This window comes from Ipomoea nil, unplaced genomic scaffold (genome assembly GCF_001879475.1).
Source record: "Ipomoea nil cultivar Tokyo-kokei standard unplaced genomic scaffold, Asagao_1.1 scaffold2165, whole genome shotgun sequence".
Classification (NCBI taxonomy): domain Eukaryota; kingdom Viridiplantae; phylum Streptophyta; class Magnoliopsida; order Solanales; family Convolvulaceae; genus Ipomoea; species Ipomoea nil.
The window spans coordinates 2,668,228-2,691,598 of NW_017618593.1; the positions used below are offsets into that span (position 1 = coordinate 2,668,228).

Sequence of the window (23,371 nt, forward strand, 5' to 3'; positions counted from 1 at the left end):
GAATCAACTCAGGCATAAGGACTTCTCCACATCCTATAAACAAGTTTATTTCATGTGACCAGTTATCCCCTAGACACAAAGCTTGTGTGGCATCAATCACTTCCACACATGAACCTCAGTCTTACAATGAGGCAATTCAATCTGAGCACTGGAAGGAAGCAATGCAGACTAAGATAAAAGCTTTAATGCAGAATAATACTTGAATTTTGACTGACTTGCCCCATGGAAAAAAACCAATTGGGTGTAAATGGGTGTACAAGGTGAAACATAGAGCTGATGGATCAATAGAAAGATACAAAGCTAGATTGGTTGCAAAGGGCTATACTCAACAATTGGGAGTGGATTATATAGACACTTTCTCTCATGTGGCTAGGATGACCACTATTAAAACCTTTCTAGCAGTGGCAGTTGCAAAGGGATGGAATATCCAACAACTTGACATCAACAATGCCTTTTTACATGGGGATCTAGATGAAGAAGTTTATATGGTCCTTCCCCCAGGATTTAAGAAGGGCAGTCCAAACCAAGTGTGTAAGTTATTGAGGTCCTTATATGGTTTGAAACAGGCAAGTAGACAATGTAATGGAAAACTGACAAAGGCATTGCAAAACAATGGTTACACACAATCTTCTGCTGATCCATCTCTATTCACAAAGTCTACATTCCAGTCTTTCACTGCACTCCTTGTGTATGTGGATGATATCATTGTGGCAGGAACAGATGATATGGAGATTAAAGAACTAAAACAATTTCTGGATTCATCTTTCAAGATAAAAAATTTGGGAGAGTTGAATTATTTCTTGGGGATTGAAGCATTCAGAAACACTGCAGGGCTAAACATTTTCCAGAGAAAATACACTCTGGAGATTTTAAAAGAGAATGGCTTTCTGGATGCCAAACCAGTTGCCACACCATGCATTCCAGGTCAGAAGTTAACAAGCACACAAGGAGTTCTTCTTGATGAGCCTGAAAAATTTAGAAGGCTGGTAGGACAGTTGTTATACCTTACCAATACCAGACCTGATATTTCTTATGCCATTCAGCAGTTGAGTCAGTTTGTTGACAAGCCAACTGACATACATTTGATGGCTGCTCATAGGGTCCTAAGGTACCTAAAAGGATCTCCTGGAAAGGGGTTATATTTTGCATCTAACTCTCAACTCAGTTTGCAGGGATTTTCAGACTCAAATTGGGCTACTTGTTCTGAATCCAGGAAATCCATCACAGGCTATTGCATCTATCTTGGTGACTTTCTTATCTCCTAGAAAACCAAGAAGCAAGCTACCATCTCTAGATCATCCTATGAGGCAGAATATAGAGCTATGGCCTCAACAGTTTGTGAGATTCAATGACTGAAGTATCTGCTGGCAGATCTGCATGTTAATACTGACAGCCCCACTCCTCTCTTTTGTGATAATACTTCTGCTATTGCAATTGGTGAAAATCATGTTTTCCATGAGAGAACTAAGCATATAGAGATAGATTTCCATGTTGTTAGACAGAAAGTGCAGGATGAAGTGATCAAACTGCTAGGAATCCCATCTCACAAACAATTGGCAGATGGATTCACCAAGGCTCTATCAAAGCCTTTATTTGTCAAATTCCATGATAAGCTGGGCCTTCAAGACATTCATGCTCCAGCTTATGGGGGGGGGGGGGGGTGATGAAGTGATCAGTTTTAATTACCTTCTTCTAAGAGCCAAGGGAAGAGTTTAGTCTCAAAGGCCAAGAGGGCAGTTTTGTCTTTTCCTATGCTTAGTTAGTTATGGCAGTTATAAAGCCTCTTCTCTTTCTTTCTTTTGGGATTGATTATAACAGAACATTAGTCAGGCACTTTCCTTTTGCTTCCAATTCAACTTCATTGCAGAGTTTTGCTTGCAACAAACATGGTGAACATTGTTCTTAGCTTTATCTTTTGCTGCTGATTAATTCTTCATAAACGTCCACATGCATCATTACTCAATTAGCTCCCAATTGAATTTAAAGGCTACTCGTCATCGAATGAAAAACACACAAGATGAAAGAAGGGATTTGATAAGTGAACTGCCAATAGAGCTAAAAGAAAGAATTTTGGAGTGCTTGCCCACCCAAAATGCGGCCAGGATGGCCATGCTCTCAACCCTCTGGAAGAATGCTTGGTTGCAGCATGGGCGGCTTTTGTTTGATAGGTACTTCTTTCGAAGCATCCAAAATCACATAGCTCAAAACTCCACAAGTGCTGCGAACATAATAAATAATATTCTCTTGCTCCGTCGTGGACTCGTCAAGAAATTTACTTTAAACATCTTCTTAGAGCCTAAGCTGCAGCAATCTGATATAGAGCAGTGGTGTGGTTTTCTATCAAGAAATGGTATTGAAGAACTCGCCTTGCAATTATTTGTCGTTGGAAGTACGTTTAAGCTGCCAGTTTGTATATTCTCGTGCCCCACAATTAAGCGGCTGAGACTCGATGGTCTCGTTGTAGATTTCCCAACGAATGCTTGTTGTATATTCCCCGGAGTAACTTCATTAGTTTTCGATAAAGTTAAGCTTAAGTGGAGTACTGTTAATGTCGTTGCTTCAAAAATCTCCCAACCTATGTGAATTGGGTATTGTGGCAGCAATGGTACGCACGGTTGAGTTAATTTATTTTTTTCAACCATGATTCTTTATTATTTCTTTGTTTCTTTTGAGTTTTCAATCTCATTGTACGTGTTTTTCATTTCTTGTTGAGTTGTAGGCATGGAGACAATTAGAAGAAGATACTTTGAACCATTTGGAGGATCCAAACCGTTATTTTATTAATCAGGATATGAAGATGCTTAGAACAGTGAAAATTCACAAGTTTAATCGATCTAGGCTTGAAGTTCTTTTTGTAAAGTCGGTCTTCTCTAAATGCCCTGCATTGGAGAGAATTGTTATTCACCCTGCATGCAGTATAACATATGCCTTAATGGGGAAGAATATCCAAAGGAAGTTGACGTGCTACCCTCGTGCATCTCCTAATGCACAAATTTTCTTCATGGTGCACAACTTTACGTATAACCTTGTTGGTTACATACTTATAATGTTGTAGATGACATCTAATTGGCTGCATGCGAATTGAGTTACTCATGTCTTAACTTGGGAATTGGTTATTATTTTTTATGATGCATGTAGAGTGGCTCCAAAGCCCTTTGTCTTCTATTCTGTGTTATGAACTCTATTGATCTTGCTAGTTAATCAAGTGTTTGTGTAATTTCAAAAAACAAAAAAGGTTATGGATTTCGTTTTAAACATCTTCTTAGAGCCTAAGCCGCAGCTATCCGATATAGAGCGGTGGTGTGATTTTCTATCAATAAATGGTATTGAAGAACTGACCTTGCAATTCTTTGTTCTTGGAAGCACGTTTAAGCTGCCAGTTTGTATATTGTCGTGCCCCATATTTAAGCGGCTCAAACTCGATAGTCTCCTTGTAGATTTCCTAGCAAATGCTCGCTGTATATTCCCCAAAGTAACTTCATTAGTTTTCGATAGCGTTGAGTTTAAGTGGAGTGTTAATAGAGTTGCCTCTACTATTCCTAATCTTGAGAATCTGGCTTTCCTTGGAGATTGTCCGGGGATGGATAAATTTAAGATCATTGCTCCCAAACTTGAAAGCTTGTCTCACATTAGTGCTTATTCTTGGTTTGAACGAGATGGTTTGCACTTCAATTTCATAGACTTAAGACACTTTGCTTGTCTGGAGGCAGTTTCTTGAGGGTAAGAATATAATCTATCTCGCTTAGCTTTACTTGCTACAAATGGATGGAAGCTAAGGATTTAATAATATAATGCTAAAGTACTTATCCGGCTTAGCTTGGGCTAACTTGTACTGTTTTCTCTATTCTTTTTCTAGCGTGGAGATGTTGCCGCAGCCGTGCTTAATTCTTTGACTGCAATAAATCTGCAAGTAATGGAGCTGCATGATTTGAGTTTTACTAGTGAGGAGCAGATCGTCACTGCTATGACATTGCCTCGAAAATCTCCCAACCTATGTGAATTGGGCATCAATGGTAGATACGGTTGAGTTAGTTTATTTTTATCAATCATGATTCTTTGTTATTTATTTGTTTCTTTCGAGTTCTCAATCTCACTGTACGGTGTTTTTCGTTTCTTGTTGAGTTGTAGGCATGGAGTCAATTTGAAGAAGATACTTTGAAGCATTTGGAGGATCCAGACCGTTACTTTATTAATCATGATATGAAGATGCTTAGAACAGTGAAGATTGATGGATTTTGTTATAATAATATTATTATTATAATTATTAAACCAAGCAAGTAATTAGTAATTAGTTAATTTGTTAGAAATAATGAAAGCAATGGGTGTGGGTCATGCATTGTATGTGAAGAGTGACCTAGATTATAGCAGTAGTACATGGAGCATTAGTTTCCTAATTATTAGCTTTCCTCTAGTATAAATATGTGGTTTTTGTTCATTTGTTAATCATCCCATCAAATAACATTATTCATCCCCCTCTCTCTCTTCCTATTTATATATTATATATAAATACATAGATATATTATATATATATATATATATATATATATATATATATATAGTGAAAGGTTCCCGTGCGGTTGAAAGCTTCTCGTGCGGATGTGCGGTTGATTAATGTGCGTGAGATTTGTACTCAATGTGCGTGAGTGTTGTGCTTAATGTGCGTGAGTTTTGTACTTAGTGTGCGTGAGTTTTGTACTTAGTGTGCATGAATGTGTAAAATGCAGCAGAAAATATGGATGTCAGCTTCTTCCCCATCCCCCGTAGCCATTGCCCCCTCCCTGATGATGATGATGCGAAGGCGGGCTATGGTGGTTAAGAATTATGAGATTAATACAACAGAAATTCACACTTAGCTGGTGTGCAAATTTTGCTGTGCGTGCGTCATATATATAAACATTCAACTGCACTGAAGGTAGCTGATAATCCAGAATCCATGGCCAAATTGAAGGAAGAAGTAACAACAAGCTTGGGTGTTAATGTGCGTGGGTTTCTGTTCTGCTTCCTTCTGAGCTCGTAATTCTGAACTACTCACGCACATTAAACACAAATCTCACGCATATTAAGCACAATACTCAGGCACATTAAGTACAAAACTAACGCATATTAACATTACGCACATTAAGTACAAATCTCAGGCACATTAAGCACAACACTCACGCACATTAAGTATAAACCTCACGCACATTAATCCACCGCACAACCGCACGGGAAGCCACAAATGCACTTGATCCCTTCCCTATATATATATATATATATATATATATATATATATATATATATATATATATATATATATATATATATATATATATATATATATATCTTACATTTGGTATCAGAGCCAGTCAACCTTTACACCCCGAGATATTGTTCGTAGTGAAATATGGCTGCAAATTTCAATATTGTATGGTCGGGTCCCAAATTGGACGGGAAACTCGATTACAATTGAGCTTTGTTGATCTCAGTCTACCCAAAGGAGCTGATGCAGCCCAAACACGGCGAGATCAATTGGCATTGGGACAGATTCACCAAGGTGTTCACTACTCCATTTTTGGGCAATTAGCTCGTGCTCAAACAGCAAAGCAAGCTTGGGACATCTTCAAGGTGTGAAACAAAGGAGTCGATCGGGCACAGAAGTCTAAGTTTCAGTCGTTGATAAGGTTGTACGACAATTGTGAGATGACCTCTACAGAAACAGTAGACGCGTATTTCACTCGTCTTATTGATATGGTTAATAAGATGAGGTTATACGGAGATACGATTGAAGATGGTGCAGTGGTTTAAAAAGTTCTACGAACTATGCCGATGAAGTATGACCATGTGGTGGCTTCAATCACAGTGTCACACAAAACTGAGCTCTTATCAATTGCAGAGCTGAAAGGTATGGTAGAAAGTCATATTGATATGATTGTGTCAAAATCGGAACCACTAGCAGAAGAAGCTTTGAAGAGCTAAGTCACCCTTAATGTGACTGGCACTAATCAAAGAGATGGAGGATCTGGAAGAGGTCGTGGAAGAGGAAGGAGGAGGTTCTAGTGGAAGAGGTCGTGGTAACTTCAACCAAGGAGGAGGACGTGGTAACTCCAACCAAGAAAGAGGTGGAGGTAATACCAAACAAGGTAAATTTCCATTTCATTGCTAAAATTGTGGCAAGTATGGACACAAGATTGCAGATTGCTGGTATAGTGAGGACAATCGTGGAAATCAAGCAAACATTGCTGAAAACACTACTGAAAAGTCTAGTGAGAGTTCTGAAACTTTACTTTTAGCCAGCGATAGTTTTTCTGCAGATAAAAATATATGGTTCTTGGATACTGGGTGTAGTAACCATATGTGTGGGAAGAAAGAATTGTTTTCTGAACTGGATGAAACTGTCCGGTCTGAAGTGACATTTGGCAATAAGTCAAAAGTGCCAATTTTGGGAAAAGGTAAAATCTCTATTCAGTTGAAGGATGGTACTCACAATTTTATATCCGATGTGTTCTATGTTCCTGAACTACACCAAAATTTGTTGAGTATGGGACAATTGTCAGAAAAAGGATATAAGATAAATATTACTCAGGGGTGTTGTACCATTGCAGATGCTAAGGGAGTCTTGATTGCAAAGGTAAATATGTCCCAAAATCGACTATTTCCTTTGAAAATTAAGCATACTCTCCTTGCTTGCTTTAATTCTGAAGTTTGTGATGAAAATTGGTTGTGGCATATGCAATGTGGGCATTTCCATTTCTCTAGATTACACTATCTTGCGAGAAAGGAACTTGTTTCTGATTTACCTGTTGTGAATGTCCCTGATCATATATGTGAGATTTGTGTGATTGGGAAGAAGCATAGAGATCCCTTCCCTATGGGCAAGTCAAGAAGAGCCACAAAACAGTTGGAGATTATTCATTCGGACATGTGTTCGTTGGAGGTTCCCTCACATGGAGGTTGTAAGTACTTTATTACTTTCATTGATGATTTCAGTAGGAAAACATGGGTTTACTTTCTGAAGCAAAAGTCTGAAGCTGTGATGTTTTCAAACGATTTAAGGCTTTTGTTGAAAAGCAAAGTGGTTATGAAATTAAAATCTTGAGAACTGATAGAGATACAGAATATATTGCCTGTGATGATTTTCTGAAGAAGAAGGGTATACAACACCAGATGACAGCTAGATACACTGCACAACAAAATGGAGTGGCTGAAAGGAAAAATAGATCTATCATGGATATGGTGAGATGAATGTTGAAATCTAAGAATCTACCTAAGCCTTTTTGGGTAGAAGCTGTAACACCCCCTAATTTCCATGCTAATTAAAGCCTTAAACATGCATATATCTAAACAAAACATCAACACAGCAGAAGACTGAAAAAGGATTATATAAACTGGAAACGGAAGGGGTGCTATGCCACGCTCACACAGAGGTGAACGCACAGGCTAACATCTGCATAATTCATAAACTAAAACCATACATGTCCAAAGTACTAAAATCTATCCTTGGCACACAGGCCATAACAACACAAGATGGGAGCTACACTAGCAGGCTCTAGACCGCGCTTACGTCTAAACATCACCTGAAAGAAACACATAAAAGATGGAACGACTCCCGGTCAGCGAATAATGCTGGTAACCCACCAATACATGTGAAATATCATACATAGATAAGATATACATTTGTAAAATCATTTGCGAAACGGAATATGTATATATAAGTTCCAAAGCCGAGAGCAGAAGTCAACACAAGACTCAAAGCACTCACAACAAGGTAAGGGAACACATCCCAAGACCACACGAGATACAACGACTCACAAGAACGACTCAAGGTATAATCTACCATCACACAGTAGATTAACACCCGACATGCATAACACAAGAGAATAAGACACAACTAATGGCACCACTTGCCCAGGCAACAAATGCCTTTGTGACTACACACGTCACAAGAAGAGATACTCACAACAACGGCTACACAAGCCTTCGTGACATCACCCATCACGAATTGATATGTTTTCCTTATGCCCGGTTCCAACCTTATGGCTACCCCCAACCTTATAGCTAGTTCCAACCTTTACCTCCAGGACCCTTGTACACCAAGTCCAACCTTTTCCCTCTGAGGACCGTCGTCCCCATCCGCCGACAAACCGCCAACAAAACCACCAATTCATAGTACACGAGGGTACCGATCACACACATGGCAACACATGCCTTGGCAACACATGCCTCCCAAGAAATACGTGAACCCGACACATAGGTCACAAACTCCATAATCACATCATGGCCACCACGAGGACCACTGCCGTACCTTGGTGACTAGTGTCCCATACCACTAATCGTGCAATCCAGGTACAGCGACCCACACCACACCTCAACAGGAATCAATTAACGGATCACAACGAAGATATGAAACCATACTCAATCAAGGAATGGGTCACAGTCCAACAACAACGATGAATAACACAAGTCATCATCAACAAATAGGGAAGGACAAACAACACACACATGCTAGCATTTAAACACCGAACTAGCATTCTTATCAAACGGGTAAACCAAACGTAGTTCCGAAGAACACACAAGACTCATCACGGTTCAACGAATCACAATGTTGAACACTTAGCACGATTCAAGACACCAAAACCTACATAGGTTCCTACCATATAGTTCTAGACATACGAAACATCAAGAAGACGCTCAAATAGTTCCACAAAAGAACATCGGGAAGTCAAAAGACCAAATACCGAGTCAAAAGAATCACGGGGAACAAATCCATCAACAACACCAGTATGTTCCTCGCGTACACGGGTAGACCCCCCACCCGTGGTTTCGCCCGCGGGTACACACCCACCGGCCTTATGTTCCCCGTGGATGGGCGGCGGGTTGGCCACTGCCCGCCGTTCCGCCCGCGGGTACGTACCTGCGCCCAAAATAATCCCTTTGGGGATTTTCAACACCAAGCTCAAATTCAAATCCAAAACATGCCAAATCTCACCAAATACAACAAAATGACTTGAACCAAAGGAATAGCCAAGCAATGGCATACAAGAACCCTAAACACAAGCTCTAGATATGCATTTTCACAAGACAATGCATAAACACTCACATTTCATAGCAAAACACATGTAGAATCCAAGAAATCATCACATAGGTAAGCAAAATAGGTTTTGTAGAGCATGGGTTACCTCTTGTAGACAAAAACCTTCACTTAACACTTCACCAAGCTCCTAATAAGGCTCACCTTCCAAACCCACTTCAAGAACACACCAAAAGATCATAAAGATTCTATCTTTAAGAAAAGACACCTTAGAAAACACTTAAAACACAAGATGAACATAGATCTTACCCTCCTAGATGCTCAAATGTATGAAAGGTAGAATCTTGGAGACAACACTTGAAGATTTGACAAAGCTCGAACTTGGCTTGGAAGAAAAGCTATCTAACTTTTAGAGAGAAGGTAGAGCTCAAATTCGGGAAGTGTAAGGAGCAAGAATGAGGAGTGTCTACTAGGTTTGCGTGCATTACTAACACAAGGTGAAATGTCATGAAAACCCTTACTAAAATGAAGAGGTGTAAGGGAACAAGGGAACTCCTCACAAAGCTTAAGGTACAACCTTGACTTTGGGGTTGACTAGTCAATTACTAGTCCCTGACTATTGAATTTTCAGGAATTTAAGGAATTAAATTACCAATTGGTTTAGGATTAATTACTTAATTAATCCCATAATTGAATTTGGATTATGGGGTGTCACAGAAGCTATTGTTTATGTTGTCTATGTGTTGAATAGGTGTCTAACTAAGAGTGTTCGTGATTAGACACCTGAGGAAGCTTGGAGTGGGAAGAAACCCTCTATAAGAAATCTCAAGGTTTTTGGGTGTTTGGCATATGCACATGTGCCAGATCCATTGAGAAAGAAGTTGGATGATAAAGTTGAGAAGTGCATATTCATTGGTTATAGTGACGCTTCAAAGGCTTATAAACTATACAATCCTGAAACTAAAAAGGTTGTTATAAGTCATGATGTCACTTTTAATGAATATGGTGCCTGGGATTGGTTAGCTAAAGATGAAAGTTCAGTTGTTATTCCTGTTGTTGAAAATATTGTTGAAGAGCAAGCGATTCCAGATAATGTCTAGTCTCCTACACAGCCACAGCCGTCAGTTCGACGATCTCAGCGCGAGTGCCACTTACCAGCTCGCTTGCAGGATTATGTTTTGGGTCATGATAATGACCTGTCTGATGAAGAGATTGTTCAATTTGCTCTCTTTGCAGATTGTGATCCTTTATCTTTTGAGGAGGCTGCTACAGAAACTCATTGGCTTAAGGCGATGGATGAGGAGATACGTGCCATTGAAAAGAATGGTACTTGGGAGTTAACAGATTTACCTCCTGGAAAGAAGCCAATTGGAGTGAAGTGGGTTTACAGAACGAAGTACAAGTCAAATGGAGAAATTGACCGTTTTAAGGCACGGTTAGTAGCAAAGGGTTACAAGCAGAAACCAGGTATTGATTATTTTGAGGTTTTTGCTCCTGTAAGTAGACTTGATACAGTTCGAATGGTTATTTCTCTTGCTGCTCAAAATGATTGAAAATTGCATCAAATGGATGTTAAGTCTGCTTTTTTGAATGGTTTTCTTGAAGAAGAAATATATGTTGAGCAACCTGCAGGATTTCTGAAGAAAGGGGAGGAAAATAAAGTGTACATGTTGAGAAAAGCCTTGTATGGCTTAAAGCAAGCGCCTAGGGCGTGGTATGGTTGCATTGACTCATATTTTGTTGAAAGTGGTTTTATGAGATGTCCTCATGAGCACACTTTGTATGTCAAATGCACGGATTCAGGTGATATTGTGATAATTTGTCTGTATGTTGATGATCTGGTTTTTACTGGAAACAACTTGAAGCTAATCTCAGAATTCAGGGAGGCACTCATTAAGAAGTTTGAAATGACTGATATGGGCCTTATGGCTTACTTTCTTGACCTTGAGGTTATTCAGATGGATGGTGGAATCTTTATTTCACAGAAGAAGTATGCTGCTGATATTTTGAAAAAGTTCAAAATGGAAAACTCCAAACCAATTTCGACTCCGTTAGCTGAAAAGTTAAAGGTATCTAAAGATGAGTGTGGTAAGAATGTGAATGTTACAGCTTATAAAAGTTTAATTGGAAGTCTGAGGTATCTGGTGGCAACAAGGCTAGATATTTCTTTTGGAGTTGGGATACTTAGCAGATTCATGGAGGAACCAAAAGAATCACATTGGGCTACAGCAAAGCGAATTCTGAGATATGTCAAAGGTACGAGTAATGATGGAATTTTTTACTCTACAAATGAAGCTGTGAAGCTTGTTGGGTATACAGACAGTGATTGGGCTGGAGATGTTGAGACCAGAAAAAGCACATCAGGATATGCCTTCTATCTTGGTTCAGCCATATTTTCTTGGTCTTCAAAGAAGCAGCAGATTGTAGCACTTTCAACCGCAAAAGCAGAATATATTGCAGCAACAAACTGTGCTACTCAAGCAGTTTGGCTGAGGAGAATTTTGGAGTTCCTACAACATGAGCAGGAAGCACCTACAACTATTTTTTGTGACAACAAGTCAGCAATTTCGTTGTCCAAAAATCCAGTCTTTCAAGGTCGCAGCAAACACATTGATATCAAGTATCACAAAATCAGAGAGTTGGTTGTTGAAAAACAAATCAACATTGAGTATTGTTCAAGTGAATGTCAAGTTGCAGATATCTTTACGAAGCCGCTGAAGACAGAGACATTTCTCAAATTGAAGAAGGAAATTGGAATGACCAATATATCCAACTTGGTTTAAAGGAGGCAATGTTATAATAATAATATTATTATAATTATTAAACCAAGCAAGTAATTAGTAATTAGTTAATTTGTTAGAAATAATGAAAGTAATGGGTGTGGGTCATGCATTGTATGTGAAGATTGGCCTAGATTATAGCATGCACTAGTACATAGAGCATTAGCTTCCTCATTATTAGCTTTCCTTTAGTATAAATATGTGGTTTTTGTTCATTTGTTAATCATCCCATCAAATAACATTATTCATCCCTCTCTCTCTCTTCCTATTTATATATTATATATAAATACATATATATATTATATATTATGTATAATATATATATATATTATATATATTTAATATATATATATATATATATTTAATATATATATATATATATATATATTTAATATATATATATATATATATATATATATATATATATATATATATATATATATATATATATATATATATATATATATATATATATATATAGAGGAAGGTTCAAGTGCGGCAGTGCACTTAGGTGCGGCAGTGCGGTTAATTGTAGGCCATTAGATTAGATAAATCCAAAAGAATCACATTCATCCAGGCTTTTCCGATATTTCCGTGCGCGTTCTCACAGTACGCGAACTGCAAGGTTAAAGTCGTCATTGGGCACCAGAATATATCAAATCATAGTGTTGTGTGTTTTATGTTCATTATTGGTGCATTATTAACCTTACTGTGGTGTATTTGAGAATTCATGTTGGTGCCTTCCCGAGCGGTCAGTACGACCACACTAATAGTTATACGAATATACACCATCTATGTTATAAAATGCACACCAAAAAAACATGCACAAATTAGATACGCATCACCAAAACGCACCACTAGGTATGACTAAAACCATCACACAGTGTTCAGAATACACCATTGGGTGGTGAGTTATATGGTGTATTTTTTGGGTGTGTTGTGTGCTTTTTGGTGTATTTTTGCATTTCATTGTGGTGCTTTTTTCTAACACTATTGGTGTCTTTTGTTAACACTGTTGGTGTATACTGACAAGCGACCAATATAAATAACCACTACAATTACCATAACACCCCCACTTACCAGGACGCGCTTAAATCTTTAAATCTTCGGAAATTAGCTGCTGCCGTTAGATTAAGCAAAATGGACGACGCTGATATGACCGCACCGCCGCACCTAAAGCCACTGCCGCATATGAGCCTTATTCTATATATATATATATATATATATATATATATATATATATATATATATATATATATATATATGCATTCAAAAAAAAAAAATATATATATATATATATATATATATATATAATAGCGCTCATATGTGGTCATGTCATTAGGTGTGGTCGTGTGGTCGTATCTGTGTCGTTGAATCAGTTTAATCTAACGGCAGTGATAATTCTGAGGATTTTCGCGCGTTTTGGTAAGTGGGGGTGTTATGGTAATTACAGTGGTCATTTATAGCGGGCGGGTTCCAGAATACAGCAACAGTGTTGACAACATACACAAATAGTGTAATAAAAACACACCACAGTGAAGCACACCAATGGTGTATTCCCGTGTTATGGTAATTACAATGGCCATTTATAGTGCCCGGGATCCAGAATACACCAACAGTGTTGACAACATGCACCAATAGTGTAATAAAACACACAACCAAATCTTGATTAATATTTCGGTGTTTTATGACGAGTTTACCCTTGTAGTTCGCTGGGTAGGAGAATGTGCGCGAAAATACTAAAAAAATCTTGATTAATATGATTCATTGGATCTATCTAATCTAATGGCCTATAATTGAACATATGACCACACCTAATAACATGGCCACATGTGATCACTCCTCTATATATATATATATATATATATATATATATATATATATATATATATATATATATATATGGAGCTAGGCTAGAAGTTCTTTTAGTGAAGTCAGTCTTCTCCTGTTCTCCAAATGCCCTGCATTGAAGAGAGTTGTTATTCACCCTGCATGCAGTATAACATATGCCTTGATGGGGATGAATATCCTAAAGGAGTTGATGTGCTTCCCTCTTGCATCTCCTAATGCACACTTTGTCTTCTTGGAGCAGAAGTCTACATTTAACCTTGTTGGTTATAATGTCGTAGATGACATCTAATTTGCTGCAAACGAATCGAGTTACGCTCATGTACGTCTTAACTAGGGAATTGGTCATTATGTTTGATCATGCATGTGGAGTGGCTCCAAAACCTTTTGTCTTGAATTCCGTGTGTTCTGAACTTAGATCTTGCCAGATAATGAAGTGTTTGTGTAATTTCAAAAAAAAAAGAAAAAAAAGATAAGGGTCAAATTAAATAGGCTTTTTTCCTTTCAAAAAAAAAATAAGTAAATAAATAAATAGGCTTTTCAACTATAGGCTAAATTGTAATTAGCCCCTAAACAAAAAAAACAAAAAAAAAAAAAAAAAAAAAAAAAAAGAAGCTCCAATTAAACACATTAATTTTTCATTTTTGTGCAATTAAGTTAATTAACAAGTTACTTCTAAGTAACTTGTAATTTTTTTAATTTAAAAGTATCTTTAATTCAAATAAATTAATTACATTAACTTTTTTTTTAAAAAAAAAACCTTGGGGTACGGCTTTCCCGTCGGAGGCCAGCGACGGTGATGGTGGAGGTAATAAGAAAATGGAGGCAGCAGAGGAATCCACAGACCCGCCACTACCACCACGGCAAATTATTGTATGGACCATGGTCCACATAGTGATGTATGGATCATAAAAGAAAGTATATTTTTAATATACTGAAAGTACATTATTTGTGTACTGAATGTACATTATATATAATAATGTACATTTAGTATTCAAATAATGTACTTTTTCTGAAAACAATATACATTTTTAATATACTAAAAATATATTATTTGTGTACTAAATGTATATTATTTTATAGTATACAAAATATGGTCAACACAATTTGTGTGGATCATGATTGCGCCCAGGGACGGAGGTAAGTGTATGTTTAGGGGGGCCTTGGCCCCCCTTCCCCACCTCAAAATTTTTTAATATTATATATGTATTACATTTTTTTTAAAAATATTATATAGAATTTTAAAATTTTGTTGTTTTTTCAAAATATTTGGCCCCCCTTCACTTAATTAATCTTACAGGTAAAGTTATAAATTTTTTCATCTTCTCAACTTTTTCAGTTCTCTCCTATTTCAAATTATGCATTCCATATATTCTTGACTCACATTCAAATTAAATTTCATTTAACCTACTTACTAGTTTCTCTGCCTAGAACCATGCATATATGCGGCATATACGTTATAATAAGATAACTAGTAATTCACCCGCGCGATGCACAGGAAAAAAATTATGTTATTATAAATAAAAATAAAAAAATAGAAAAAATAAAAATATTTTAAATTGTTTAATATAATAATATTTTTGAGCTTCCATTGGTCAAGTATTTATTATTTTTATAAAATACAAAATTATAATTAAAATTTTGTATGGTTAATATAATCTCTAATTATGTACATGATTACATTGATTTATTCTTAATTGTATTTCATCTATATAGTATAATTTTCACAATACGAATAATAACTAAGATAATTAAATTTATTACAAAGGAAGGGGGATACCCATACAAACTACACCTACAACGAGGGTTGAAACCTAGACCTCCCACATAAGGGAACAATCCGATACCAGTGGACCACAAGCCACTTAGTTGTATGAGTAAATTTAAACTCTAATTGAACACATTTTTTATATGATTATATAATATATTTTTTATGCACATGTTATTCCATAAACTCAAATGTCATTTTATGAATCCAAGACCACTTTTTGTGGAGATAATTCAAATGTATTTTTTTTCTTTTAAAAGTCCTAAGTTTAGACATCCAGAAAAACATTAAAGACCCATACGATATATACATTTATATATATTTAAATTTTTATTTATGGCTTAAATGATTTTTTTTATTTATTCTGAAGTCCAATAATTGACCCACGGCCCGCAACATTTGCTTTCTTTATCCCTTCTCGTTTCTGCCATTTCTTTGAAGCGTTTGAGAGGGAAAAAAAATTATATGTAGAGGCTTGCATTAATTGCACTGTTTCAGATATTGAATAGGTTTTCATCAAAAATTTAATTAATATTGTAATCCCAAGAACCACCATAAATAACAAAAGCATATCAAATAGACTTTCATTGTAAAGCCAGAGATTTAATTAATATTGCATCGTTTCATATTTTCTATTAATCGGGAATCGGAATCCTTAATCCTAATATCATAACATTTAATAACTCCATTAGTTCAATAAATGTAATCCTTTGTTATGAGTGAGTAAAAAATTAGCTATTTTATTTTTTAAATGTTGTGCTTTTTTTTTTCTTTTTTTTTTTCGTAAAAGATGTTGTGGCTATTTTATATTTATAGCTAGTAATAATAATAATGTTGGTAATTAATTGTAATATTAATTATTTTCCAACCATATAGCTTTATTATATGTAAGATTTGTCATTAACAAAATCTATGCATATTTTTCAAGTTAATTTTTATTTTTTATTTTTATTTATAACTACTTGTTTGGTTAATTTTTGTTTCATATTCTATTGTTTATCTTAAATAATTATTTTGTTTGATTCTAAATCATGGATATCAAGTGCATTTGTTTGATTAATTATGTAAATTTGTGGTTGTGTGATAAATTTTGTATTTAATTTAAAATGCATAATAATGTAACAATTGTGTAGTATATGTATTTGAGAAAACAATTGCTATTATGTTATGTTGTGAAGAGGGTTTTTCAAGAAATAATCAATAGTCTTTTAAAACATGCGTGCATGTTTTCATTCTTTCAACCGTACAAAGTAATGTGCATTGAAAAGCATATTGCAAAATAATTTAATATAGATTCAATTATAAATAATTTATTCTAAACTTTATTGAATTTGTAATGTAATAATTATTTTGAGATATGTTAACGGGATATCAATGTATTTAATTTAGTACTTCAATCGTAGTTTGGCCCCCCGCATTGTTCCGTCCTGGCTCCGTCCCTGATTGCGCCACCGCCACCGGCTCCACCACAGGAGATTGTTCTTAATGTGTACATGCATTGCAAGGGGTACGGTGTGCACAGAAAGTTCGCCGCTACCTCAAAGGTTTCGACGGTGTGGGTTCTGGGATGGACATATATTAATTATATTTATCCTTGTTGACATAGACGGAGCCAGATGGGGGGCTGGGGGGTCAGCTGCCCCCCTCACCCCACCTCACCCCACCCCTACCCTATATTGTATATAATATGTATATATAGTACATTATTCATATAAGTATTATAAAACAGATTATGTAAACAAAAACTGTGATAGACAAGGAAGTAGCTAATGTATATGAGTTTCGGAATAGCTTGGGTTTGAGTCTTTGTATTGACAATGTTACAGTCTTCTTCACTTTTTTGATTAACACAATTAAATTTTGGCATGATATATATAACTTCCATTATAACTTTGTTTATATTAATAATGGAATGTGTAATTTAAAATGTGTTTTATATTTGAATTGTTTTATCAAATTAATTATGTTTCATATTTTGTTATAAATATTTTTATAAAGTTTTAATATGTTTTATTTTTTGCTATATCCAACAATATTTATTGTTATACTTCTTAAGTATTTCATTTTTTTTTTTAACTTTCTCTTTTATTTTAATTTTTTTCCCTGACTAAAAAAAAAATTCTGAATCCGCCATTGAATTCATCCCTACTTCTTTGCCCCCCCTCAACATATTTTCTGGCTCCGTCCCTGCTTGTTGATTAAGTGGGTCTAGAATATAAATTATATTCTTGCTAGTCAATGCATTCCGTTGGTTTTTAGTTTTCAAAAAAAAAGTGCGTCTAGAAAATAATGGATAACAATTCTCCTCAAAAGACAAGTGGCAACACCTATTCTTCATTTACAAAGACAATTTTTTGGCAAAATACTTAAACTTGGTAGCAGCGTTTGCTATTTTACTATGAGGAAGTTTAATGTCCTCGATCATTAATTTGCCTCCAAGGCATTGCGATTTGAAACTCTCCATGGAAACCTTTGAGGCAGCGGTGAACTTTCCGAGCACACCCCTCGCAATGCATAGACACTAAAAACAATCTCTTGCTGTGGAGTCAGTGATGGTGGCGGTGGCGGGTCTTTGGATTCCCCTACCGCGCGTCTCCGCTTTCTTGTCATCTCCACCATAACCGCCGTTGTAAGAGCAGTTGAGGAGAAGTCAGCAATTTGTGTTTCCTTTCTTTTTTTTTTTCTTTTTTTTTTTTAAATTCAATTTCACCAACTATTATTTGAGTTTACTTGCAAAATAAGTTAATTACACAAATTGAAAAAATTATAGGCTAAAATGCATAAAAGTGAAGAGATGAAGTGTTTAATTGAAACTTTTCTTAATTTAAGGAGCAAATTGCAAAACAAAAAAAATAAAAATAAAAAAAAAGTTGTCTTCCTTTTTTAACCTATTGACATTAATTATGAGGATCCTTAGCTTATTTCCTATGGAGAATAAAGTAATTTGTGACTTTTGTGGTATGCTCAGTAGCTCTATTGTCTGGCCCTACTATCATCTTGGAAAATTTCTATGCTTATATGTCATTGCTTGAGTGCAAGCAAGGTTTAAGGTTTAAGCAAGCAAGGTGATGGAAAACTTGCATTGGTTCCAACAATGACGGCAAGGCCGGTTTTAGATTTTTGTGGCTCTGTTCGGGTAAATAAATAAGGCCTTACCAAAATTAAAATCTTTAAAACTAATACCGTAATTTTATTATCTAAATATATAACAAAATAAAATTATCCGTGCATCGCACGCACATTGCACGGATAATTGGGCAATTATTTGCTCGAATTCAAGCAAGGATAACATAAAAAAACATAATCGATACAACTCATTTCATCAATTGCACTATATAATATTCGTATCTTTTCCGTGCAACGCACAGGTAAAAATAGACATATTATGGAATAATAATAATAGTGTGCACAAGTTTTGAACCTTAGACCTCAAAGTTAAAATACAATAAATGCATGTTCCTTCCACTTCTTTATAAAGCCTTTTAAGTTTAATTAAAAACTTTTCATTTTTATTTCGAAACTAACTAGGTAAAAATAAAATATTAAGCTTCTAAAATTTGGGGCCCCTCTAAAATTTGGGGCCTGTGCGGTAGCCCAGCTTGCACAGCCCAAAATCCGAGCCTGAATGACGGGGACTGCAATATCAGTATTCTATCTCAGTTTTTATTGAAAACAGAAGGTGATCCTATACAAGAGATTATTGATAGCACATATCCTTCATACCGTAGTGGTAAGATGGACCCTAAAAATGTGGAGACTCGAGCCATCTTGGCTCCGAAATTAGATGTTGTCGACTATGTGAATGAATACATGAAAGGTATGAATGAGGTGTCATCTAAAACGCATTTGAGTTGTGATTCTGTGTGCAAGTCGGACACTAATAATGTTGATATGTAATCTGAAGTTTACACTCCTCAATTCTTAAACAGTTGAGGTGTTCAGGTATACCAAACCATTCGTTAACATTGAATGTTGGATCTCCAGTTATGCTTTTGAGAAACATAGACGGTTCATTGGGTCTTTGTAATGGAACACGATTGATTATCTCAAAACTAGGAAACCATCACTACTGGAAATTATGAAATTTTCGACCACCTGAAAGTGATCTTAAATCAAGTTGAAAGCAAAAAGTGGTCGAAAATAGCAACAAAGATTTTTCCGGATACCAAAAACGGTCAGAACAAGGCTTTCGACTTGATTTAAGATCACTTTCAGGTGGTCAAAAATTTCATAATTTCTAGTAGTGCATGTGCTTGAAGTGCAGATTTTAAGGGAAACAATGCAGGTACCAATGTGCTGATCCCACTGAAAGCATTGACTTCGTCAGACCCAAGACTTCCATTTAAATTTCAAAGGAAGTAGTTTCTTGTTATGTTGTCATACACCACGTCAATAAATAAAAGTCAAGGACAAACTTTAGTTTATGTTGGTTTGATATTAAAAAAAAAAACATGTTTTTAACAATGATCAATTGTACGTAGTAGTTTCAAAAGTTAGCAATCTAACTAGTTTTAATGTTCTAATTTGTGGTGAACCTAGAGGTTTTTTTTATGGCTACTCAAAATGTGGTTTACAACGAATTTTAATAATTTGTAATTGTATTTCTGTTTAATGTAAAAAAAAAAAAAAGTATTATTTTTTATTTCGTATGTATTGAGCATTTCATATTTTTAAATTATACAATAACAAAATGGCCGTGCATTGCACGAGCAAATACTAGTTTAACGTTTTTTTTTTTTTTTTTTTTTTTTTTTTTTTTTTTTTTTTTAAGGTCAATCAAATACTAGTTTAACTTAAAAGGAAAAAAACTACTACTTTTAAAATAATTGAAGAGCTAAAGTGAATACATAAATAATTCAGGAGAAAAGCGTCATAAGCATATAATGAATTACTGCTCCAAACAAGTTTTAAATCCTATATATAATAAAGCTATATGGTCTTGTGAAAATTGAATGTTGCATTTAATTTTCACAAGACCATATGGCTTTAAGATGTGAAAGTCTTGTGAAAATTAAATGGGCTTTAAGATGTGAAAATTAAATGTTGCATTTAATTTTCACAAGACCATATGACTTTAAGAAGCATGCATGCAACCCCAAAGTCCATAAGTTTGAAATTAATATATAGCATAGCTATGTGGCTTAATATTTAAGATTGTTGATGTGCATATTGAGGACTACGGAGACAAAGATGCGTTATTCGTGGATTCATCGGATACTATCCAACAACACTCTCCAACTTAATTGACATGAAGTAGGCTTAGTAACATTAAGATTATATTCTCGAATTATTAGTTCTCATCTTTTATTGATTACACACTTAATTCGATAGTATTTGGAAGAAAAAAATCAATGTTCTAACTAAGATTGTGATTTTGATCTTTAAAGGTCAATTGTATGTTGCTACATCTAGAGTTAGAAATCTCAAAGGTCTAAAAATTTTGATCCGTGGTGACTCTAAAATTGTAATTCAATTACTATTGTAGTTTACTAAGTTCTTAAAAATTTATAATATTAAATACTATGTACTAAATTTTTAATATAGTTTAAGATTTGTAGTAATCACCCACTTTAAATATTATTTTAATTGTAAATATATTTATGTTCATAATTTTATCATAGGAATTCACACATAATAATTATTAAATAACAAAAATTTTATATATGAATAAACCTCATATAGTGTATATTTTTATAACATATTTTCCGTGCATCGCACGAGACAAATACTAGTTTTGTTAAAAGACTGATATTTAGATAAATAAACTAATAAACCATGGTGAGGGTATCCGGCCCGTTTTAGTCTCTTCTTTCTTCCCAAATTTCCTTTTCTTTACGAAATCGATTTCAGGTTTTTAGCGAAGAATTGAATCGCCTCTCTGTTGTCTCCAATTTAATGGCTCGGCGAAAGCCTATAAGAGATTTAACAAGTGAGCTGCCGATAGAGATAAAGGACAAAATTTTGGAATGTTTGCCCACCCGAGATGCCGCCAGAACTGCCCTGCTCTCAAGGCACTGGAATAACGTTTGGTTGCAGCATGGGCGGCTTGCGTTCGATCGGGAATTCTTGGGAAGTGTCCAACAGCGCAAAGATGATGACGGTAGAACCCTCGTGAACATAATCAATAATATCCTCTTTCTTCGTGCTGGGCTGGTTAAGAAATTTACTCTACACATTTCATATGGAGATCCTCAGCCGCAGCAGACTAATTTTGATAGTTGGTGTCTTTTTCTGTCAAGAAATGGTGTAGAGGAACTTAACATATCTTTACACAGTATTGTGAAGGAATATAAGCTGCCATTTTGTTTACTCTCTTGCATGACAATTAAGAAACTGATAGTCGAAGGTCCCTTTATTGATTTGCCTGTAAATGCTTGTGGTATATTTTCCAATGTCACTTCATTAGCTTTCTTGAATGTTGTATTTAAGCGCAATGTTAATGGAATTGCCTCTAGTATTAGTATCCCTAAACTTGAGAAGCTGGCTTTGGAACTTTGTATTGGGATCAATAAATTTGAGATCAGCCCTCCAAAGCAGCTTGAAATCTTGTCTGTTATTCATTCTATTGGAGATGTGGTTGAGTCCAGATGGCTGGCACCACATTTGAAAGCCATTAAGACTCTTTCGTTGTGTGGCTCTTCGTTGCGGGTGAGAATCTAACTCATTCTACTTTATGCAAATGGATATATGGATACATATAATTCTATACTATACCTTCTGGCTTGTTATAGTTATTGTGGTGGGTAATTTTGTTTCTTTATTTCTATTTTTCAAGTATATGGATGTATCTTTGTTTCCAACTGCAATAAATCTGCAAGTGATGAAGCTGTATGGATTAAGGTTTGGTTGTGGGAAGCAGCTCACCGTTGCTACGCAATTGCTTCAAAAATGCCCCAACCTATGTGAACTAGGAATTATGGTGGTGGATGAGCAGGGGTTGAGTATACATGCATTTGGCAATATATCATGCTTGATTCTTTGTTTTTTCTTTTTCAAATGTCCTCACAGTTTTGTGTGTTTATAGAGCTTGGGGGAGTTGGGAGGATGACAAAGAAGTTGCCTCAAGGCTTTTGGAGGATCCAGATGGTTGCTTTGTTATTCAGGAATTCAGGATGCTTAACACAATCAAGATTGAATCATTCCGTGAATCCGCACTCATAATGCTTTTTATGAAAATGCTGCTCTCGAAATCCCCTGTGCTAGAGAGAGTTGTTATTTTGAAGCCTTGGGATATGAATGACTCTGAGGTGAGCAAAATCCTAAGGAAGTTGGAATGCTTCCCACGTGCATCTCCAAAAGCACAAATTGTCTGCTTTATACCCATGGTTTTAGCCTTTTAGAAACCTAGTATGGTGTGGTGAATCTCCATGTGGGTTCAATTTGGGTGCAACTTAGAAATGTATGCAATGGTTTTGTTGGAAGTTGAAATGTTTCCTAAGTTGTTCAGCATAGGTATTTGTAACAGCAATCATAGACTCCAAGAATGCTCCTCTATTTGCTTTTGTTAATTGTACTTGTTGTTACTACTTTAGATGATGTGCGGTCCTACTGCTCAATCAATTGTTTCTTCTAACTTCAACACAATGGTGTTTCCATAAAATTTTTACTTTCTTAAAGATTTAATGTAAGTAATTCAATTATGATGTCTTTTCTTGTGACAAATTTCACCTCCTGAGACCAGTTGAGCCGATAAATTATGCTGCATTTTATTGCTCTAACATTGAGCAGTTCATTGTGTGAGTATATGCATATGGTATAAAAGAAATTGTTTTTCTAATTGCAGTGTATATGTGTGTTATGACTATGTGTGTTATGACTTATGTGTATTAGTTCAGATTATTGAGCAGCCCACATTTATTCAGAAGCATACCACATTTACTCAAACTAAAAATAAGTTGTTCACCACTGCATTCAACGTAACTTTAACATATATAAACAACTTTTACTTTTGTTGAGGCACGATCAAAA

The 23,371-nt window shown here is 35.5% G+C and overlaps 1 protein-coding gene across 1 annotated transcript; it reads left to right on the plus strand.

Annotated features, from left to right (window-relative positions):
• Window positions 1-6,960: 6,960 nt before the first annotated feature.
• On the plus strand, window positions 6,961-22,743 carry LOC109149961. The gene is made up of 5 exons (XM_019297944.1): window positions 6,961-6,965; window positions 9,772-9,778; window positions 21,591-22,051; window positions 22,179-22,339; window positions 22,428-22,743. Exons 3-5 carry the CDS (start codon window positions 21,722-21,724, stop codon window positions 22,741-22,743), a joined length of 807 nt encoding a protein of 268 aa, XP_019153489.1. The 5' UTR covers window positions 6,961-6,965; window positions 9,772-9,778; window positions 21,591-21,721.
• Window positions 22,744-23,371: the final 628 nt, after the last annotated feature.